This window comes from Helianthus annuus, chromosome 4 (assembly GCF_002127325.2).
Source record: "Helianthus annuus cultivar XRQ/B chromosome 4, HanXRQr2.0-SUNRISE, whole genome shotgun sequence".
Taxonomy (NCBI): Eukaryota; Viridiplantae; Streptophyta; class Magnoliopsida; order Asterales; family Asteraceae; genus Helianthus; species Helianthus annuus.
In genome coordinates, this window is record NC_035436.2 from 66157945 (window position 1) to 66179130 (window position 21186).

The following is a 21186-nucleotide window of genomic DNA, read 5'->3' on the forward strand; positions in this document are numbered from 1 at the left end:
GAGCTGTATCTACAATCAAACAATGAGCAAAAAGGTAAAGGTTGACACGGGATGTACGAGGAAAGCCCTTGATCAATCTAGATCGCCGGCATAAAACCTCGGGAGCTGACAATCGTAGCTACCTTGTTCTTCTTATTGCTTTAAATATCAGAATACAGTGCAGGATATGATACGGATCAACTAGGTGTTACAATGCGATTTGAATACAAGTGTAAGTGTGAGTGATTGCAGCTAGTAGAGAGCAAGAGTGTTCGAGAAATTGTGTGTGTTCTATCTGATTCGATCAATCCTATTTATAGTAAAACAATACTAACAAACTAGCCTATAAATCCGGGATATAGCGAATATTCCCTTTGTGAACATTGTAGTCCACGTCTTCCGGCTTCAACGTTCCTATTTCAACAGATTAGCCCGAGTCTTCTGGAGAACAAGTCCATCCGAACGTTAGACGCCTGCTTCATTAATCTGCACGTGAATTAATTAGTTAACATCAGGATACTACATCAGGATGTTACCAATATCATGATCCGGTATCCTGATCACAATAAAAAGAACTACAATCAGAATATTGTCCAGGATATATGAGCAGAAAACCACCCATAACAATTGTCCCCAAAGTATATCTGTTGGTATACCAATTCCAACAGATATATTTTAAAAATCTTATCTCGTGAATCGAGGTAATTAAGTTGAAACGATGGTTGAAGTGACAAGCTGCAACTTCCAAAGTGTTTTGTACTCAATGGCTATCCATTTAGCCCCTATATCTTCTCTCTTCCTCATTGATAACCCTTCATCCTCTCCAGAAATCTCAGGTATTTTCTCTCTTCTTTTCTTTCGAAACTCTTGCTGCTTATCTTGTTTTATGGCTACCAGAACTCGATCACATTCCGGTGATTCACCTTCGCCATTCGTCAACCAGAACTTAATCAGTCACCCTGGGAAGGAGGTGTGCTCCTTTAATAACGCCGACATTGCTGCATTACGGAACTCCAGTGCTTTTCCCGATAAGGCAATCATCCGTCCTTTCGACCGAAACATCCGATCAGATGTTTCATCTGATGAATGGATCTGCTTCTTAGCATATCCATTCTTTCTTGGCCTTCAATATCCCTTTCCAGAATTCATCATGGAATTTTTTTGAACCACCGGTCTCTGTTTCGCCCAAACAATGCCCATGGTCTGGAGGGTACTCCTTACTCTCAACGTGATCAAGACCTTTCATGTCCCTGACCTTTGTATTGAAGACCTTCTGATCGCTTACCGTCTCTGATCACACGACAACAGCCGTTTCTTGCTTTTTTCAACCTCCAGCAACCCCCTCATCCTCAAAGCCAGCATAAATGAGGATGGGTGGCAACGTAAATTTTTCTTTGTTAAACGGGACTCCATTGACGAAGGCAATAGCCTTCCAGTGAAATGGTTGACTTCCAGTAGGGTTTAGGGTCTAAAATATCCCCAAAAATATCCTGATGATGTATCCTGCACTAACATTCCTATGTTTTTTATGCAGCAAACTTCAAGGAATTGGCTCCGCCTACTGAAAAGTCCCAAGAAAGAATCAAGAGAATCTATCAATTGCCTGACAGTGATAGATCTTTTTCATCGCATCTTCCAAGTTCAACCCAATACTCCTCATCTGAAATGTCTGGTAAGAACCAAAATTTTCCACATACACACACACACACACAAACACACACACATATATATATATATAATTAATAAAATACGAACAGAGGTTTAGATTTTCCCTGTTATGCAGCACCAGTCAAGATTCCAGAGACCTTCGAGCTTGAAGAGCTAGACAGCTATTCCGGCCCTGCCCAGGTGAAGAAGGAGCCCAACAAACCTTCTACCGCTTCTAAATTAGTGACCAGTTCCAAAGCAACAGCCGTACCCAAGCCTTCTCCTATCGTGAAAACGCGTGCCTCAAGCTCCCGCAAAAGGAAGGAGCCAGATTCCCCGGTTGCCTCCGACGTCTTTCCATATAAGAATCATGGATTCACAGAATCCAGCAAGTTCATGATCGGCTTTCTTAACTAGGTAAGTATCCTTACATAATATCCTGCACTTGTATGCTGGTTATATATTTCGAGTACACATATTGATGCCTGTTCACCCGATTGCAGGGTCTTGAGTGGTTGGTGCATTTGTATGAAGACTTGTGTGGACTGGTTAAGATGTTGGAGATCAAGTTGAAGAAGGCAGAGACGGATGTCGCAGACCAAGCAACCATTGCCGCCGCCAAGTCTAAGCATTACGAGGACAAGTATAAGGCAATGACCCAGGAGCATCAGGCCACCATCAAGAAGATCACCCAAGAGGCCCAGGCCAAATATGACGCAGCTCAGGTTCAGCACGAACAGGACTTGGCTTCTTATCGGGAAAGTCTTAAGGGCTCCGTCGTTATCTCTCTCCTCCAAGCAAGGTTGAAAATGGCCTACGAAGCCAAGACCATGGGCCTTGAATGCCCTTCATGTAATGTTGAAGCTTGGGAGGCGAAGTTGAGGGATCTCGGTGGCAGTCCCGTGGAGCATCCTGTGAAACCTGCTGTCGAGGAGCCCGCTAAGGTGGCTGAGAAGGCGGTCTATGCTGATGTGGATGCTGGGGATGATGCTGGAGGTGATGCTGGAGCGGATGCCGGAGGAAATGCTGCTGGTGAAGAAGGTGCTGCTCCTTGAAAGCAGCGGAGTGGGCAATGATGGATATTGTTGCCGAGGCGGGAGCCCACTTTCTAAATTTGTTGGTTGTGGTTGTTGAACAATTTCCTCTTTCTGTCCTTTAAACAATTTACTTTCCTGCATGTAGACAATATGATGGCCAAAGGTGGAGGGATCCTGAGTTTCAGGATGAAGCCCTTGGTCATCAGTTAATATGGTTTATTTTGAACACTTTTAACAATTGAAGGTGGAGGTATCTTGGGTTCCAAGATGAAGCCTTCAATTGTTAAGTAAATATGGTAGAAAACTAATCGTGCTTTTGGTGGATGGGTCTCGGTTTGAGATGAAACCAAAAGCACAATCTTTTGCTATCTTAATAATATAACATTTTTATGACCTTATCTATTGTTGTCCTTTTTATATTTTGCAAAGCTTGTTTTGATAACAGTTGTTTGATTCGAATATAGTTTCAATTTTCAATCTAAGTATCATATCTCAAACATTCTGACCAAATACCCTGAAATATATCCTGAGAATACATCTTGAGAATATATCCTGAGAATATATCCTGATTAGGATATTCATAAATGTTATAACCAAACTTTTGTTAAACACAGTTTCAGAAATTTAGACAATTTAGATAAGGCTTTTAAAGGAACAAAAAAGGAAAGATTATACCAGATACAGAGTACAACCCTATCTTTAAACTTCAATCCTTTTGCAACCTTTCCACCGATGATGTCCCCATTCTGGGATACTTAATGAACTAGGCCCAAGCTTGATCTTTTGAGCTTTTCACAATGCCTTAGTAGGAATGTCCCCTGTCAATGTCATTGTTAAATACTTAGGAACTCTTGTGATCACAACTGATTTCGCACTTAATTATAACTTTAGTATCACAGGGGATACACCCTAAATATCCTGGAGATAGATCCTCAATATTCTGGGGATAAACCCTGAGCATACTGGGGAAAATCCAAAATTTCCGTGCGCTACAGGCGGGAGTGTATAAACTCCAAGACTTAGAAAGGTGAAAACCTTTAAACATTAGAGAGTATGAAAATAGCCTTTCGCGAGAGAGGGTGATCAATCTCATATACCTTTAGGATCCAGGATATAGCCAACAATAACGAAATTGTCAGCCACTTTTACTGTCACACCATGGCTTTTGCGGAAGCGTGGGTTTATTTGGTGTGACTTCTTAATACCTTAGCATAATCACAACAATGCTATATGAATTAAAACATATGATGTTCATCCATTCAACAAGTTTAAAAAAAAAGTTAACACAACAACATTGTTTAAAGAGTCGACACATGCAGTGGATTACAACATGACATAATTAAAAATCTTGTTCATACGACATGACCAAAGACATGAATAAAACACAGTTTAAGACTTGTGACCCGTCCAGGAAAAGATCACATTTCCTAAACTCGGATGACATCATTTTTCCTACGCAGCTTGACGACAATGCATACCTTGTCAGATCCCTTAATTTCCTGAAATACATGTAGTTTGAAAAATCAACAAAAAGTTGAGCGAGTTCATGTAAAATTGAGTAAGTATAAACCTTTAAAGTATGTATAAAAGTCCCTGGTATGTATCAATAAGGAAAAAGAGATCACCAATGGGTTGCAAATCCACTAGTATGTGTGAGAAAGTGCAGGGAAACTCAAACCTAGCAAATTTGTTACCGGGCTTCGGCTGTAAGACACAGTCACCTCTATGGGCCTCCTCGGCCTCACGGGTGTGGGCTCGCTACACCCAAATAGATCTATCACTCTTGTGTCCCTCGGTCCTACAACGAGGATTAATGGCCTCGAGTGTTGTACCCACCCCTCACATGATCTAGTAGTATAAACCCTCCCTACGGTAACCATACCATGTAATAAATGTTTGTAATAATTATCGCATGTATTTCACCCCGAAGTATAAAAACGGAAAACAGTAAAGGGAAAAAGGGGGGGGGGGCATGAACTCACAGAAGTGCGTCTCGTGAAATAGTCGATCCCAACTCAACCTGCTGCGTGACGACCTACACGTACTAATGCCTATTAGACGGATGGCCGTGCCTTGGCTTAGGGTTTAACGTTTTTGGAGAAAGAATTAGGTAACTATTTCGTATTCACACTTCTTATTTATTTTATAAGTATATTCCTTCCCAAGGATGGGGGTAATAATACATGTATGCTTTATAATTCCGAAAATATATTTTTAAGTCTCACTTAGAAAATATATTTTTATCACTTGTCTAAAATACTTTAACTCCAAAATATATATATTTTTCCCAAAAATATTATATTTTACTTCATACTCTTTCCAAAATAATACTTTATCAAAATATACGTACGAGAGTATTTTCCAAAATATACATAAGTTACGTTTTAGAGTTCGCGTTGTAATAGCAATACCGGTGAAACTTAAATATTTATTTTGTGAGAGCGTTAGTATTATTTTAGAGTTGAAATTCCATAATATTTTCAAGTTATATTATTTTCACCCTAAAAATAATATATATCTAGTTCACAAAATAATCACATAATCACACAAGCGTTTTATTATAAAATATATATTCTAAATATATATTTATCAAGTTTTATTTACGAAAATCCACCTCCGATACTTGGTAATTTTTGTAATAAAGATCATGGCGAAGTTTATTTTGAAAATCATGTTAAAAATATATTTGTAAACATTTGTTAGAAAAATATTTCTAAGTGTTGTAATTCTAGAAAAATTTCGCCAGAGTTTCCTCTGTAAATGGAGGTGTCCATGCTTTTTAGCATACCATTTTCTTTTGTAAAATCATTCACACAATTTACCAATCAACAATATACAATCTTTAATCATCAAACTTGACAAAAATGAGCCTAAATCATAAATCTCATGAACTTGAAGGTTTGTAAAAATATGTAGTAAATCACTAACATGTTTAGTAGGTCATGTTATCTTTCAAAATATGATTAGTTTCTTAAAAACTTTATTTTTAAAGAATTTGAAGTTTCACAACTTCTAGCCATGATTTACAAAATGTTTCTTTGTTAAATTTTCTTATTACACAAGTGTTCATACACTTGTTTATTTACCAAGAATGCTTTTAGTTCATACAAGATCCGGGTTTTAACAAAACTAGTATTTTTCACTTGGTTCTTCCGAAAACCCACTCCTAGATATTTAGATCTACAAGTTTACATCTTTATTTTCCAAGAAATCTTATATTTATTCAAGTTCAAATTCATGTATGGATGGTTTCATCATCCTCCATAACTCTAACATTTACATCTTACTAGTTCAAGCTCTTGAACATGATCTAGCAAGCCTAGATGATGAACCATCTTATTTCTACTAACTAACATCATCTAATAATCATAACAACACAAGATCAACATCATTTCAACATCATTTAACCGTACTTCATTCTTTATCCACCTTTTATCCTTTATGTTTCAAGGCTAGATTATGTTCTTTAGTGTTTCTTAACATTTCACCATTCAATCATCTATTAACCACTATAAATATGAACAAGATGAAGTTTTTAAGCACTTACTACTAGCACAAGGCTAGGGGAGAAACAAGGCGTAAAAGCGGTGGATAAAAGAAAACTAGGGTGGTCCTTGAGCTTCCGAGTGCACCAAGGTTAGTTGTAGGACTCCTTGCTCCTTTGTGTGTATGTAAAATGATTGAACAAGACTTGATGGTGGTGGTAGTGGGGTGTGGTGGTGGCGGCCGTAGGTGGTGAAGGAGGGAAGGAGAGAAAGTTGTTGTTTGATGGGTATTAGAATGAAATGGTTATGCCTCATGTGTTAATTTATAATCCAATCTCCCTATTAACCAACATGTAAAATGCTACTAATCCACCAACATGTACCATTAAAATAATCAAAGAAAGGAAAGGGTGGGTCACCCTTGTGGTGACCGTCGCATGGGGGGGGGGTGAGGGGTTGGGTTGTAATGTGATGGTAACTATCTAGTTAGTTTTAGTTAGGACTTTAGTTAGGATATTAGTGTGTTATCTAATATAAGGGGTGTTAGGGTGTTCGGGGACCCTAACTAGCTCAGAAAAGTAAAAACAATGTGTTTGGCAATATTTTTATGTTCCGGGTAAAGTCCGGTTGTTCGGTTGGATGTTGATCCGTTAATGTGTTAAATAAAGCTTTAAAGTGTCTTTTATATTGCTTTTAGTAACACATTAAATTCCCAACACTTTGGAAAATATCTAGGACTATTTTACCAAGTTTTTGCACTTTACTAGCATTGTCAAATGCTGAATTTTGGTATTTAGTGCAGAATTCTGCACTTTAAGTATGTTTTAGGCACTTCCGGTCACTATAACTATCTCTTAGTGACGCAGTTTTATGATCCTCACCTCCCTACACTCACTACTAGTGTAGTATTCTATTCCTGGCTCATTCTGGCCTCAAAACAATGTCTGTTTAGTGCTGGCATTGTCAGCATGTTTACTGGGTTACCCGCTCACTGTGCTAACTGTGCTTTGTGCATCAAGTTTGTCACTATCGTTTGTGTGTAATAAATGGAGTGACAGTATAAAATGTGATGCATGAGTATGTATGTATAAGAAAACAGAAAGCAGTTTAATCACAATTGTAATCAAGCACAGTAATTAAGCACTAATTAAATATTAATTAATTGTACGGATACCTGGATTTGTGAGGGTTGTCACATTCTCCCCCCGTTAAGAAAATTTCGTCCCGAAATTTTAAGTTCTGCCTCTGGTCGCAGGGGTCTTAGGAAATAAATGGGGGTATTTTGCTTTCATACGGTCCTCACGTTCCCATGTGAATTCTGGACCATGTCTTGCATTCCATCGAACTTTGACAAGCTTGACACTACTCCTGCGTGTCTTATTAATCTTCTAGTCAGTAACCTCAACTGGTTCCTCAATGAAGTGGAGCGTGTTGTCAATATGAACTTCATCGGCAGGAATGACAACGGTCTCTTGAGTCGGACTCTTTTTCAGGTTTGATACATGGAATGTATCATGAGCACCATTAAGTTCGGCAGGCAAGTCCAACTTGTACGCTACTAAACCAACCCTCTTCAAAATCTTGAATGGACCGATGTAACGCGGATTCAACTTTCCACGCTTTCCGAAGCGTGCCACACCCTTCCAGGGTGAAACCTTCAGCAAAACCATGTCTCCTACCTCGAATTCCAGAGGTTTCCTTCTTCGGTCCGCATAACACTTTTGTCGATCGCGAGCCGCCTTGATGCACTCTTGGATCTGTGCAATCTTATATGTCGTTTCCTGGACCAATTCTGGACCAACTAGTTGTCTATCACCTGCGTCAGCCCAGCAGATCGGTGATCGACACTTGCGTCCATAAAGAGCTTCGAACGGTGCGGCTTGAATACTTGCGTGATAACTGTTATTGTATGAAAATTCAACTAATGGTAGGTGAGTATCCCAACTTCCACCTAAATCCATAACGCAAGCTCTCAGCATATCTTCTAATGTCCGGATCGTTCGTTCACTCTGTCCATCCGTTTGCGGATGAAAAGCTGTACTCAGGTTCAACTGGGAACCGAATGCTTCTTGAAAGGATTGCCAAATCCTTGACACAAATCTTCCGTCTCTATCAGAGATGATTGAGAGAGGCACTCCATGACGTGCAACGATCTCTCTCATGTATATCTCAGCAAGTTTACTCGTGTTGTCCTTCTCTCTGATTGGCAAGAAATGCGCAGATTTCGTTAGACGGTCTACTATTACCCAAATAGTATCGTGACCTTTGGGTGTTCTTGGTAGTTTCGTGATGAAATCCATCAAAATCTGTTCCCATTTCCATTTGGGTATCTCAGGTTGCGGCAAAAGACCTGAAGGCTTTTGATATTCGACTTTCACTTTGGCGCACGTTAAACACTTGCTAACATAAACTGCTACATTGCCTTTTATCCTAGGCCACCAGCAGAAATCCTTAAGGTCTTGGTACATCTTATCCGCTCCTGGGTGAATTGAGTACCGCGATTTGTGAGCTTCATCGAAAATAACCTTTCTCAACCCACCGAACAGAGGAACCCAAACTCTTTTCATGAAACATAAAGTTCCTTCCTCGTTTGGTACCAACTGCTTCTCCATCCCATGGAGATATTCGTCTTCAACATTCCTTCCCTTAAGAGCTTCTCTCTGCGCGGCACGAATGCGCAGTGAGAGATCTGTCTGGACAATCATCTCTAAAGCCCTAACCCTTATGGGCTTGATCCTTTCCTTCCGACTTAGGGCATCGGCGACCACATTCGCCTTCCCTGGATGATACTTGATCTCGCAGTCGTAGTCGTTCAACAGCTCTACCCAGCGTCTTTGTCTCATGTTAAGCTCCTTTTGGTCGAATATGTGCTGCAGACTCTTATGATCAGTGAAGATTGTATATTTCATACCATACAAATAATGTCGCCAAATCTTCAGCGCAAATACCACTGCGCCTAACTCTAAGTCGTGCGTGGTATAATTCTTCTCATGAACCTTCAAATGGCGTGACGCGTATGCTATAACTTTCTGTCGCTGCGTCAACACGTAACCTAAACCTTGACGCGAGGCATCACAATATACCACAAAATCATTAGTTCCTTCGGGTAGCGACAAAATCGGTGCATTACAAAGCTTGTCCTTCAACAACTGGAACGCTTCTTCTTGTTTGATTCCCCAGTCAAACTTCTTATCCTTCTGGGTGAGGGAAGTCAAAGGTTGAGCGATTTTTGAGAAATCCTCAATGAACCTTCGATAATAACCAGCCACACCTAAGAATTGTCGAATTTCGGTTGGCGTCTTTGGAGTCTCCCAGTTCTTTATCGCTTCGATCTTTGTTGGATCTACGTGGATTCCATCTCCATTAACCACATGTCCAAGAAATTGGACTTCGCGTAACCAGAACTCGCACTTCGAGAACTTGGCATACAACTTTTCCTTCTTAAGTAATTCCAAAATAGCTCTTAAATGCTGTTCGTGCTCGTCCTCCGTCTTTGAGTAGATCAAAACATCATCGATGAACACAAGCACGAACTTGTCGAGGTACGGCTTACAAACTCGGTTCATTAAATCCATAAAAACGGCTGGCGCGTTTGTCAAACCAAACGGCATCACCAGAAACTCGTAATGTCCATAACGAGTTCTAAAAGCAGTTTTGGGAATACTTTCCTCTTGTATTCTCAGCTGATGATAACCTGATCGCAAATCGATCTTTGAGTAGAAACTTGAACCTTGCAGCTGATCGAATAGGTCACCAATTCTTGGCTGAGGATATATATCCTTGATAGTCAACTTGTTCAGTTCTTGATAGTCGATGCACATACGAAAACTACCATCCTTCTTCTTGACAAACAAAACTGGAGCTCCCCAAGGTGAGAAGCTTGGTCTGATAAATCCCTTGTCTAACAGCTCCTGGAGCTGCGTCGACAACTCCTGCATCTCTGAAGGTGCAAGTCGATAGGGTGCCTTAGCCATAGGCGCGGCACCTGGAAGTAAGTCAATGTGAAACTCGACTTGTCTCTGCGGCGGTAATCCTGGAAAGTCTTCTGGAAAGCCCTCAGGATATTCCTTTACCACCGGGATGTCTTCAATCTTCAGCTCAACAGCTTCTTTATCCACGATGTGTGCCAAGAAGGCAACACATCCCTTCTATAGACACTTTCTAGCTTTCAGACAGCTAATGATTCTCAGAGGCGTATCGCGCTTTTCTACATGAACTACAATCGTCTCTCCATCTTCTGTTGGGATGCGAATGGTCTTTTCGTGACAAACAATCCCGGCTTTGTTGTTTGACAACCAATCCATCCCTACTACCACGTCGAAGCTTCCCAACTTGACTGGTAGTAGATCCAAGGTGAACTCGCGTTCTCCCAGTTCAATTACACATCCTCGAACAACTTCATTGGCTTCAACTAGCTTTCCGTTAGCCAGTTCAATTGAGTACGGTACATCTAACTTACGAGTGGTTAACCCAAGCATGCTCTTAAATTCTAACGATACAAAGCTATAGTCGGCACCAGTATCAAACAGAACAGATGCAAAACGTTGATTTATAGGGAACGTACCAGTGACAACGTTGGGATCCTGGCGCGCTTCCCTCGCTCCAATGTTAAACACTCTACCACGGGCTTGATTCAGCTTTGGGCATTCCTTTTTAAAGTGCCCAACTTCTCCACAATTAAAACAGCCTGGTCCTTGACCATTACCACCTCCGTTTCCAGCTTGAGTGTTGTTGTGGTTACGATTTCCATACCCAGCTTGATTTGCATTGTTTCCACGGTTTCCATTTCCGCCATTTCCTCCTTGCTGGCGGTTCCCATTACCATTCCCATAACCTCGATTACCAATACGCCCAACGCCAGTTCCGGCCCAACACGTATCCTTCGTGTGGCCGTTCCTTCCACATGATTCACACTTCCTCAATCTGCATTGGCTAGTATGATGGCGCTGGCACGTATTACACTTGGGCAGAGTGCCCATATAACCTCTTCCTCTGTTCTCAACATCGGTTGCAGCTCTGGCCGGTGTGCTTGATTCACCCTTCTTGATTACATTACCTGTACCTTGCTTGAAGTTTGAAAACTTCCTTTTGTTTTCGCCAGACGACTCCACATGAGTCTCTTTCTTCTTCTGCTCAGACACTGAAAACTTGTTCAATCGAATAGCTTCCTCAGTAAGAGCCACACTGAGATCAATGGCTTCTGTGATTGTTGCAAGCTTGGACGTAGTAACCATACTCATGATCTGAGGTGCCAATCCCCAGATAAAGCGCTCAATACGTTTGAACTCCGGTGTGACCATGTACGACACTACATGGGACAAATCGTGAAGTCTCTGAACATACTCAGCAATCTTGGAACCTTCCATTTTCAGGTGCCAGAACTCAGTTTCTAGCTTCTGAATTTCAGCACGCGAGCAGTACTTCCTTCTCATGAGCTCCTTCAGCTCATTCCATGATAACGCATAAGCAGCAGCTTCACCCAAAGTTTGCACTTGCAAATTCCACCAAGATAGGGCTCCATCCAGAAATAGCCCTGAGATGTAGGTCACTTGTTGTTCGGGAGCACACTTGCTCATTCTAAGGACAGATTCAGTCTTCTCAGCCCATCTAACAAACGCAACAGCACCTCCGGTGCCATCGAAGTTCACGGGCTTGCAGTCGAGGAATTGCTTGTAAGTGCACCCTGCACATACGTTAGAATTTACGTATGGTATTAGCGAACGTGCTATGAATATCCAAATGTATCATAGTATATCTCAAACGACTTAACATTACCATTGGGTGGATTGTTATTGCCGTGGTTGTGCGAGATATTTCCACTCGTTTCTGCATGAGAGGCAGCGTATTGCGCGATAGCTGCGACAATGATTCCTTGGAGTTCTGCCTCATTATTGGGCATGCGCGGGTCACGTCTTGGAGGCATCTTCTAAAAGACGTTTCACGTTGGTCAGGTCATAGTAAATAAATAGTATGCGTATGTAATAACATTCATTAAGCACATAACATCTCATGTTATAAATAAATCAAACACATAGCATCTCATGTTATTAAAATAATCAATCCAACATCACATATAATGAGAATACTGCGATTGCACTATCATAAAATCAAGACCACAATGTAATGTTTACAAGTGTTATAACTGTATCGTACATCAACAGTGACAAAGGGCCACATCGCCCTTGTCCGAACTATCTAATCAGCTACAACAACCAAATACAAAATATCAAAAGTCATGTCATCAAAATGCGGTCTTCAAGATGCTATATAATCGGGACAATCGTGGTCTTCTCACCAAAAGTCTACCTACATCGAGTCAAAATGCCTATGCTGATGGAGGAGAGGAGGAGGAGGAAAATGAGAAAAGAGCAAGCGACGCATATGTAACCAGTCCTCCTCTAAAGCACGACAGACGCGCAACACATATGCTATCTGCTGCTCAGAAGTCCAAAAGCGAGCGTCTGAGTCGGAGGAAAGTGGTCGCGGAGGGTGCGATGCTGCCGATGGGGTCTGACAATGACAGGATGGACGTGGAGCTCTCTCCAAATCCTGAATACGGCGTGTCAACGCATCCTGCTGCATCATCAAGGATGTAAGGATGTCCTTCGTAGAGTACCCAACATGGTACGAGTGGTACGGGTCAGATAGTGGCATGATAGGGGGCGTAGTCCATAAGAATGGCTCGCTCGATGGCATGAACGATGGTGCAGTAGGTGGTGCAACAGAAGGAAACTGAGATGTGAATGGTAAAGATGATGATAGCATGGGTGGAACAGGAATAGGCGGCTGCCTAGATGACCCCTCTCCAGGACGGGGCGGCGGTATGTCCTGAAGGAACGTGATAGGTAGATCAGTGCGGTGAACATCCGTGGTGAGTGTGGGAAACAAAGGAACATCAGTGGGTGCAGACACGGGTGCTACTAGGGGTGTAACAGGGAATACAAATGGTGGATAATCGTCATCGATCCACCCGTTACGGGTGTCGGCGTAACGTGGATCTACATGAGTAGCAAAAGGTGCACGGTCAAACATCACCGGCACAGGATCAGGAAATGGTGCAACAACAGAATCCTCTATCAAGAGTGGAGCATCAACAGGAACGTCAGCAACGGGTACATCATCAAAAAAGGGTGCAATGGCTGGTGCATCATCATGAACAGGGTCATGCTCTAATGCAGGATCAGGAGCAGCTACATGCTCTAGGGCCACAACAGGCTCCAGGTCAACAAGATCCATATCGAAATCAGCAGGGATGTCAAACAAAGGATCGATAGGAGCTACGGGTGCCTCTAGGGGCTGATCCATGTGAATAAACTCAATATCGTGGTCAGGATCGAAATCAGGGGAAAGACTGGATCCAAATCATCATCAACCTCATGGTCGAACTCGAACTCATGCGATGGACCGGGTGCAGCTGACATCGCCATGTCAGGGTCAGAAGAGTGAGGCTGCACTCCATGGTCGTGTAAAGATGCAGACGCCACAGACTCCAATGAGTTCGGGACAGGTGAACCAACAGGAAGCTCCTCCATAGGGGCATCATCGATGGGAAGAATAACATCAGCAGCAATAGGGGCCCCGCCCTCATAGTCAGCCTCAGGCGAATCCTCCTCAAACAGATCGATGTCATCGTCAGAAACGACATCGAGGGGCATATCTACTACTGGGTAAGCAGCAAGCGGTATAGGAGCAGGGATCACCGTGAGTGGTAAATCCCCGGCAGGAAGGCCATCAGCAGGCTCAACTCTGACATCAGGTAGCGCGAACGGCTGGAAGTCATCGTCGTCAGTGCTGGTGGTGTCCGATGTGTAGACCTCTCGCTCCGACGGAATCTCGTCATCTGATACGATCGCCATGGGGTCTAGCGAGTCGGATATCCCTGTGTCTGACGATGAAACCGTAATGTCTGTAACACAATCACATATATGCACATATATCAATCATAAAGTCAAATAAACACGTTAGTCACAATAAAGCAAACAAGTAATCATCCTAGTCTTACTAGACTACCCTCCCAGCCTCTCAGACTGAACATCCTAGTCTCTCAGACTAACTCCCTGGCCTCTAAGACCAAAACCTCCCCAATCTCAAAGATTGGATCCCTCAGTCTTCATGACTGAACCTCCCCAGCCTCTAGGGCTGAACTCCCTCAGTCCCTCAGACTGAACCATAAATTGTGAAAAAGTGCTCGTACTTTTTGTTCGTAAAAATGTTTTGTATCCTGGATCTGGACGTATAATGTATGCAATGTAAAAATGTTTTCGTGAGAGCCCTAGTGATCATAGTCTAGACTCGAGAAAGAATCTTAGTTCGCTATGATCTATGCTCTGATACCAAGCTGTCACACCCTGGCATTTGTGGAAGCGTGGGTTTATTTGGTGTGACTTCTTAATACCTTAGCATAATCACAACAATGCTATATTAATTAAAACATATGATGTTCATCCATTCAACAAGTTTAAAAAAAAGTTAACACAACAACATTGTTTAAAGAGTCGACACATGCAACGGATTACAACATGACATAATTAAAAATCTTGTTCATACGACATGACCAAAGACATGAATAAAACACAGTTTAAGACTTGTGAGCCGTCCAGGAAAAGATCACTTTTCCTAAACTCGAATGACATCATTTTTCCTACGCAGCTTGACGACAATGCATACCTTGCCAGATCCCTTAATTTCCTGAAATACATATAGTTTGAAAAATCAACAAAAAGTTGAGCGAGTTCATGTAAAAGTGAGTAAGTATAAACCTTTAAAGTATGTATAAAAGTCCCTGGTATGTAGCAATAAGGAAAAAGAGATCACCAATGGGTTGCAAATCCACTAGTATGTGTGAGAAAGTGCAGGGAAACTCAAACCTACCAAATTTGTTATCGAGCTTCGGCTGTAAGACACAGTCACCTCTATGGGCCTCCCCGGCCTCACGGGTGTGGGCCTCCCCGGCCTCACGGGTGTGGGCTCGCTACACCCAAATAGATCTATCACTCTTGTGTCCCTCGGTCCTACAACGAGGATTAATGGCCTCGAGTGTTGTACCCACCCCTCACATGATCTAGTAGTATAAACCCTCCCTACGCTAACCATACCATGTAATAAATGTTTGTAATAATTGCCGCATGTATTTCACCCCCGAAGTATAAAACTGAAAACATTAAAGGGAAAAAGGGGGGACATGAACTCACAGAAGTGCATCTCGTGAAATAGTCGATCCCAACTCAACCTACTACGTGACGACCTACACGTACTAATGCCTATTAGACGGATGGCCGTGCCTTGGCTTAGGGTTTAACGTTTTTGGAGAAATAGTTAGGTAACTATTTCGTATTCACACTTCTTATTTATTTTATAAGTATATTCCTTCCCAAGGATGTGGGTAATAATACATGTATGCTTTATAATTCCGAAAATATATTTTTAAGTCTCACTTAGAAAATATATTTTTATCACTTGTCTAAAATACTTTAATTCCAAAATATATATATTTTTCCCAAAAATATTATATTTTACTTCATACTCTTTCCAAAATAATACTTTATCAAAATATACGTACGAGAGTACTTTCCAAAATATACATAAGTTACGTTTTAGAGTTCGCGTTGTAATAGCAATACCGGTGAAACTTAAATATTTATTTTGTGAGAGCGTTAGTATTATTTTGGAGTTGAAATTCCATAATATCTTCAAGTTATATACTATTTTCACCCTAAAAATAATATATATCTAGTTCACAAAATAATCACATAATCACACAAGCGTTTTATTATAAAATATATATTCTAAATATATATTTATCAAGTTTTATTTACAAAAATCCACCTCCGATACTTGGTAATTTTTGTAATAAAGATCATGGCAAAGTTTATTTTGAAAATCATGTTAAAAATATATTTGTAAACATTTGTTAGAAAAATATTTCTAAGTGTTGTAATTCTAGAAAAATTTCGCCAGAGTTTCCTCTGTAAATGGAGGTGTCTATGCTTTTTAGCATACCATTTTCTTTTGTAAAATCATTCACACAATTTACCAATCAACAATATACAATCTTTAATCATCAAACTTGACAAAAATGAGCCTAAATCATAAATCTCATGAACTTGAAGGTTTGTAAAAATATGTAGTAAATCACTAACATGTTTAGTAGGTCATGTTATCTTTCAAAATATGATTAGTTTCTTAAAAACTTTATTTTTAAAGAATTTGAAGTTCACAACTTCTAGTCATGATTTACAAAAATGTTTCCTCGTTAAAATTTTCTTGTTACACAAGTGTTCATATACTTGTTTATTTACCAAGAATGCTTTTAGTTCATACAAGATCCGGGTTTTAACAAAACTAGTATTTTTCACTTGGTTCTTCCGAAAACCCACTCATAGATCTTTAGATCTACAAGTTTACATCTTTATTTTTCAAGAAATCTTATATTTATTCAAGTTCAAATTCATGTATGGATGGTTTCATCATCCTCCATAACTCTAACATTTACATCTTACTAGTTCATGCTCTTGAACATGATCTAGCAAGCCTAGATGATGAACCATCTTATTTCTACTAACTAACATCATCTAATAATCATAACAACACAAGATCAACATCATTTCAACATCATTTAACCATACTTCATTCATTATCCACCTTTTATCCTTTATGTTTCAAGACTAGATTATGTTCTTTAGTGTTTCTTAACATTTCACCATTCAATCATCTATTAACCACTATAAATATGAACAAGATGAAGTTTTTAAGCACTTACTACTAGCACAAGGCTAGGGGAGAAACAAGGCGTAAAAGCGGTGGATAAAAGAAAACTAGGGTGGTCCTTGAGCTTCCGTGTAACACCCCGTGTTTTCGAATGTCAAAGTCAAAGTCAAAGTCCAAGTCAAATTTGACTTTCTTTGACTATAATTAGTCTATTTTATGTTTTATTTGTATTATGTGGAGTAAGTGTTGTAATCAAGAAAGAATCGAAGTAATCGAATGTTTGATCGACGCGAACCGACTTACGACTGTGAATAGTCGGAAGTAACAATGCGATAAAGTTAACCAATCAGTAATCAAACCGATCTAACTATCATCGAACTCAAATCTCGAATTACGCGAACCTTGGTTGTTATACGTGCGTGTGTGCCTTATGTGTTACCTGTGCGTGCTTACTTTATGTATTGTGTGGTATTCAATCGAATCAATCGAAACTCGAATCGAAACTCGAAACTCAAATCGAATGCAACCAAAATCGAATTATGACGAATGGTAACGTAAGGATAGGGTGAAGTGTAGATGATTGTATGTTAGATATAGTGGTTGGGATTAAAAGTATTTTGAATAGGGAACTCTATCGTACTCGTATCGTCTTCAAACGAAACCGAAATATCAAAAAATCGTCACACCGAAACCTCGAACCTGGCTGTTAATCGATCAGGTTGTCAGCCGATCGAACAGCCCAGCCGATCGAACAGACTGTCCGATCGGGGAAGCCTGGCCGATCGGTCAGCCCTTTCCTTTTTTGGAGCCTATAAATAGGGCTGTCATTGTCACTCTTTACCACTTTTGGAAAGCTCTGACCGACCAGCTCGTGCTCCTCTTCCTTTCTCAGATTTCTTCCGATTCCGGTAAGTTTTCGTCCTAAATCTTGTACTTTCTTGATCAAAACATGCTCCTACACCTTTCTATCTTTCAAATATTGATTTCTAACCGTGAAATCACCAAGATCTAAGCATCCTTGGATGTTGTCATCATGGTGTTCTTCAAGAACATCAAGTTTTGGCTCTAATCCACCATGAATAGCTTGGATCTAACCGATTTCCACATAAACAAGCTAAGATCTATCAAAGATCTAAACATTTACATGATGTGAAGAATTGAAAGAAGGAATTCCAACTTTCTTTCAACTCTTTTACACTCAATGCCTTCAAACCGGTAGAAACGGAGCTTGAACCAACTCACTAATCATTCCAATGGTTGTGTGATTCAAGATCCGGGTTCTATCTACGAGGTTCACCGACTTCAGGTTAAACGTTAAGCCGTAGTTCCGAACCGTTCACCGGCCGGACTTGGGTGATTCCTGTCCGAGCAGGAGGAACAATTAAGAACGAAGGTTCCCTAGTTAAGCTCGTTGTCAAACTACCTCAATATAACGCCAAATAATCAGAACAAACAAGTGTTAGACGAACAGGCCGACCAGGTCAGGATGCTGGCCGAACGGTTAGGCTATTCGAACGAACAGCCCAACCGATCGGACATGCCAGCCGATCGACCAGGCCAGCCGATCGGCTAGCATATGGCCCCGCACTTTGACAATTTCATGAAGTATAGTATTGAACGAGATGATGTTCGATCGAACAGCTGTTTGTCAACATTACTCCTCGGATCATGAGATACTATGCTTCAACATTTAGTCGATTTTCAATTCGTTTGTCGTATAGGAATGCCACCCGATCGAGCATACTATTCGATCGAGTAGGCTGTTCGATTGAGTGACATCCTGCTGAAGACTACTACTGAAGTTCCTAACCGATCGTTGAGCCGGCCGATCGAACAGACCGTTCGATCGATCGACCTGAAAGGTAAGAGCACTTCAGTGTCCTCAAATACTACAACGAAAACTTCAAAAGTTCAAATCCTCACACACAAACACATCTTACTCAAAGGAAGAAACAATCCACTCGAACAGTCCAGCCGATCGAACCTACCGGCCGATCGAACGGACTGTCCGAACGGATTGTCTAGCCGAACGAACAACCCGTTCGATCGAACCTAGTGTTCGATCGACCAGGCTGTCCGACCCACTTACACTCATTCCATTCTACGTGTTACTCATCGTTATACTACCGAACTATTCAGGCTAACCCCACTCTCAAGCGCTCCCTTCAATCCATCAATCAATCGCAGTGAGTATACTCGATCCCTTTTTTGTGACACCCCAGGAAAACCAGTGAATGAACGATACAACTTATCAAATTCCCTCAGTGAGTGCGTACCAAATTTCGGGACGAAATTTCTTTTAAGTTGGGGATAATGTGACAACTCGTACTTTACCGTCTCTTACATTACGTGTAACTGTTGAACTATTTGTGATTACGTGATTACGCTGATTGATTGAATGTTACGTGCTATACGATTTCATGTGAACGTGTATAAGTTACTTGGACCGAACACTTAGCTGATTTCATAAAACATTCTTCGGCCCACATACACACATGTCCGACTCGAGACCACTAGGTGGCCCATGTGGGGTTTCGGCCCACATCCTTTTCCACACGTATATGATTACATACATCTCTTAGGGTTTAGTTTTCACAACTTTGGCAATCAAGCACACACAAACTCTCTCTCGACTCGGAACCGAAGAACCGCCGAACATCCTTGTTACTTTGAATCCGAATCCTCCTCTCTCTATCTCGGTTAGTATGATATCCATGACTTTGTGTTTTATATGTTTAGGTGATGTTATGATTAATCGGATTTCCATGATCTAGGATTTTGCTAACATGATTGTTTATGATTGTTCATACTGTTCATAAAATCGTTTGTATGCATAGAGTCGAATTGATTACGTATGATGTAGAACAGATTTGGATATATGAATAAAATCGGCTGCATGTTTTGAAGTCAGTTCTGATCCGGAACTATTGTGTGTAAATTGATTGCTATGGTATAGTATTCGATTATTGTTAGGCATGGTTAGAAGGCATGATCATAGATTGATGATGATAATATGAAATTGATATGAACATGATCTGTTGATAATATGAAACTGTTAATAAATTTATGTGATTGATCTGTTTCCGAAACTGCCTAAGTTGTTAGCTTGAATCACGGAATTAATTGACTAAAATGATGGAAAGTTGTCACATGCTCTGTTGCGACACAGATTGCGAGTCGATACCTTCAGTCTCGACTCGAGACCTCACAGCGACACACAGCAGCACCAGCCGAGACCGAGGTTGCGGGTCCAGTTGCGACTCGAGACCGAACAGTCTCGACTGGACCATGACAAACTGAGACCAGCTCTCTTGCGACTCAGTAACACCCCTGTTGCGACTCGAGATCTCGACACCAGCATAACTCGAGACCGATAGTCTCGACTCGAGACCGATAATACTTGTTATTGGACCTGCACTGTTACAGCCCAATTGTTTGGGCCGAATACTTAGAATTGTTATCTGTTTCTATTGGATTGCTGATACGTTTATGTGATTTGCCATGATCATACTTGATACAATACGTGTAGAACATACGTGCTATATACGAACCTGACTTGTATAATAACCATGATAGGACGTGGTTGACCACTTACTAGCTTACCTGTACTTTCTGTGTATCTGCCGAGCAACCCAAGGTGAGTTCACACAAGCCAAGGCATGGGGTTCCCAGGGTGGGAATGAGGATTTAATGATTTACTGTACATACATAGATGATAGAACCTACTGCTAGACTAGTAACACTTATTGAACGATCTTCGCACACCTGCCAAGGGTTGGCCGCGATATTATGACTGACTTCGCACACCTGCCTTAGGAAGGCCGCGAACTGAAATCCGCTAATCTTCGCACACCTGCCTGGTAGGCCGCGATACAAACAAACCTAGTCTAGAATACTCGGGAGGAACATCCCCTAATATCTTCGCACACCTGCCTGGGAGGCTGCGATACGAACTAAACGATACATGACTTAACAAACGAACAAAACGCTACTCACATTATACTATTACTGAACTGTTAACTGTGAACTCACTCAACTAGTTGTTGATTATCTGCTGCATGCCTTGCAGGACCTTAGGTACATTATGGAGCTTGCACAGGGAGGAGCAGGTCGTTGTGGGATACGGATCGTGAACGATATTTGAACTTATAACTTATTTTGGGATTTCATTATTATGCTTCCGCTACTTAAATAATGTTTGGTTATGAACATCAGTCATGTCACGATGAAATACATTTTCTACTTTTACACTTAAATGCTATGTTTGATATGATTGATGGCTTGATCCTGGTCACATCACACCTCCAAGCGGTGGTACTCCGCGTGTGGGA

The 21186-nt window shown here is 41.1% G+C and overlaps 1 protein-coding gene across 1 annotated transcript; it reads right to left on the reverse strand.

Moving 5' to 3' along the window:
• Positions 1–12343: 12343 nt before the first annotated feature.
• On the reverse strand, positions 12344–14004 carry LOC110933732 (cell surface glycoprotein 1-like). The gene is made up of 3 exons (XM_022176938.1): positions 13522–14004; positions 12670–13444; positions 12344–12351 (listed from the first exon to the last, which is right to left on the reverse strand). Exons 1-3 carry the CDS (start codon positions 14002–14004, stop codon positions 12344–12346), a joined length of 1266 nt encoding a protein of 421 aa, XP_022032630.1.
• Positions 14005–21186: the final 7182 nt, after the last annotated feature.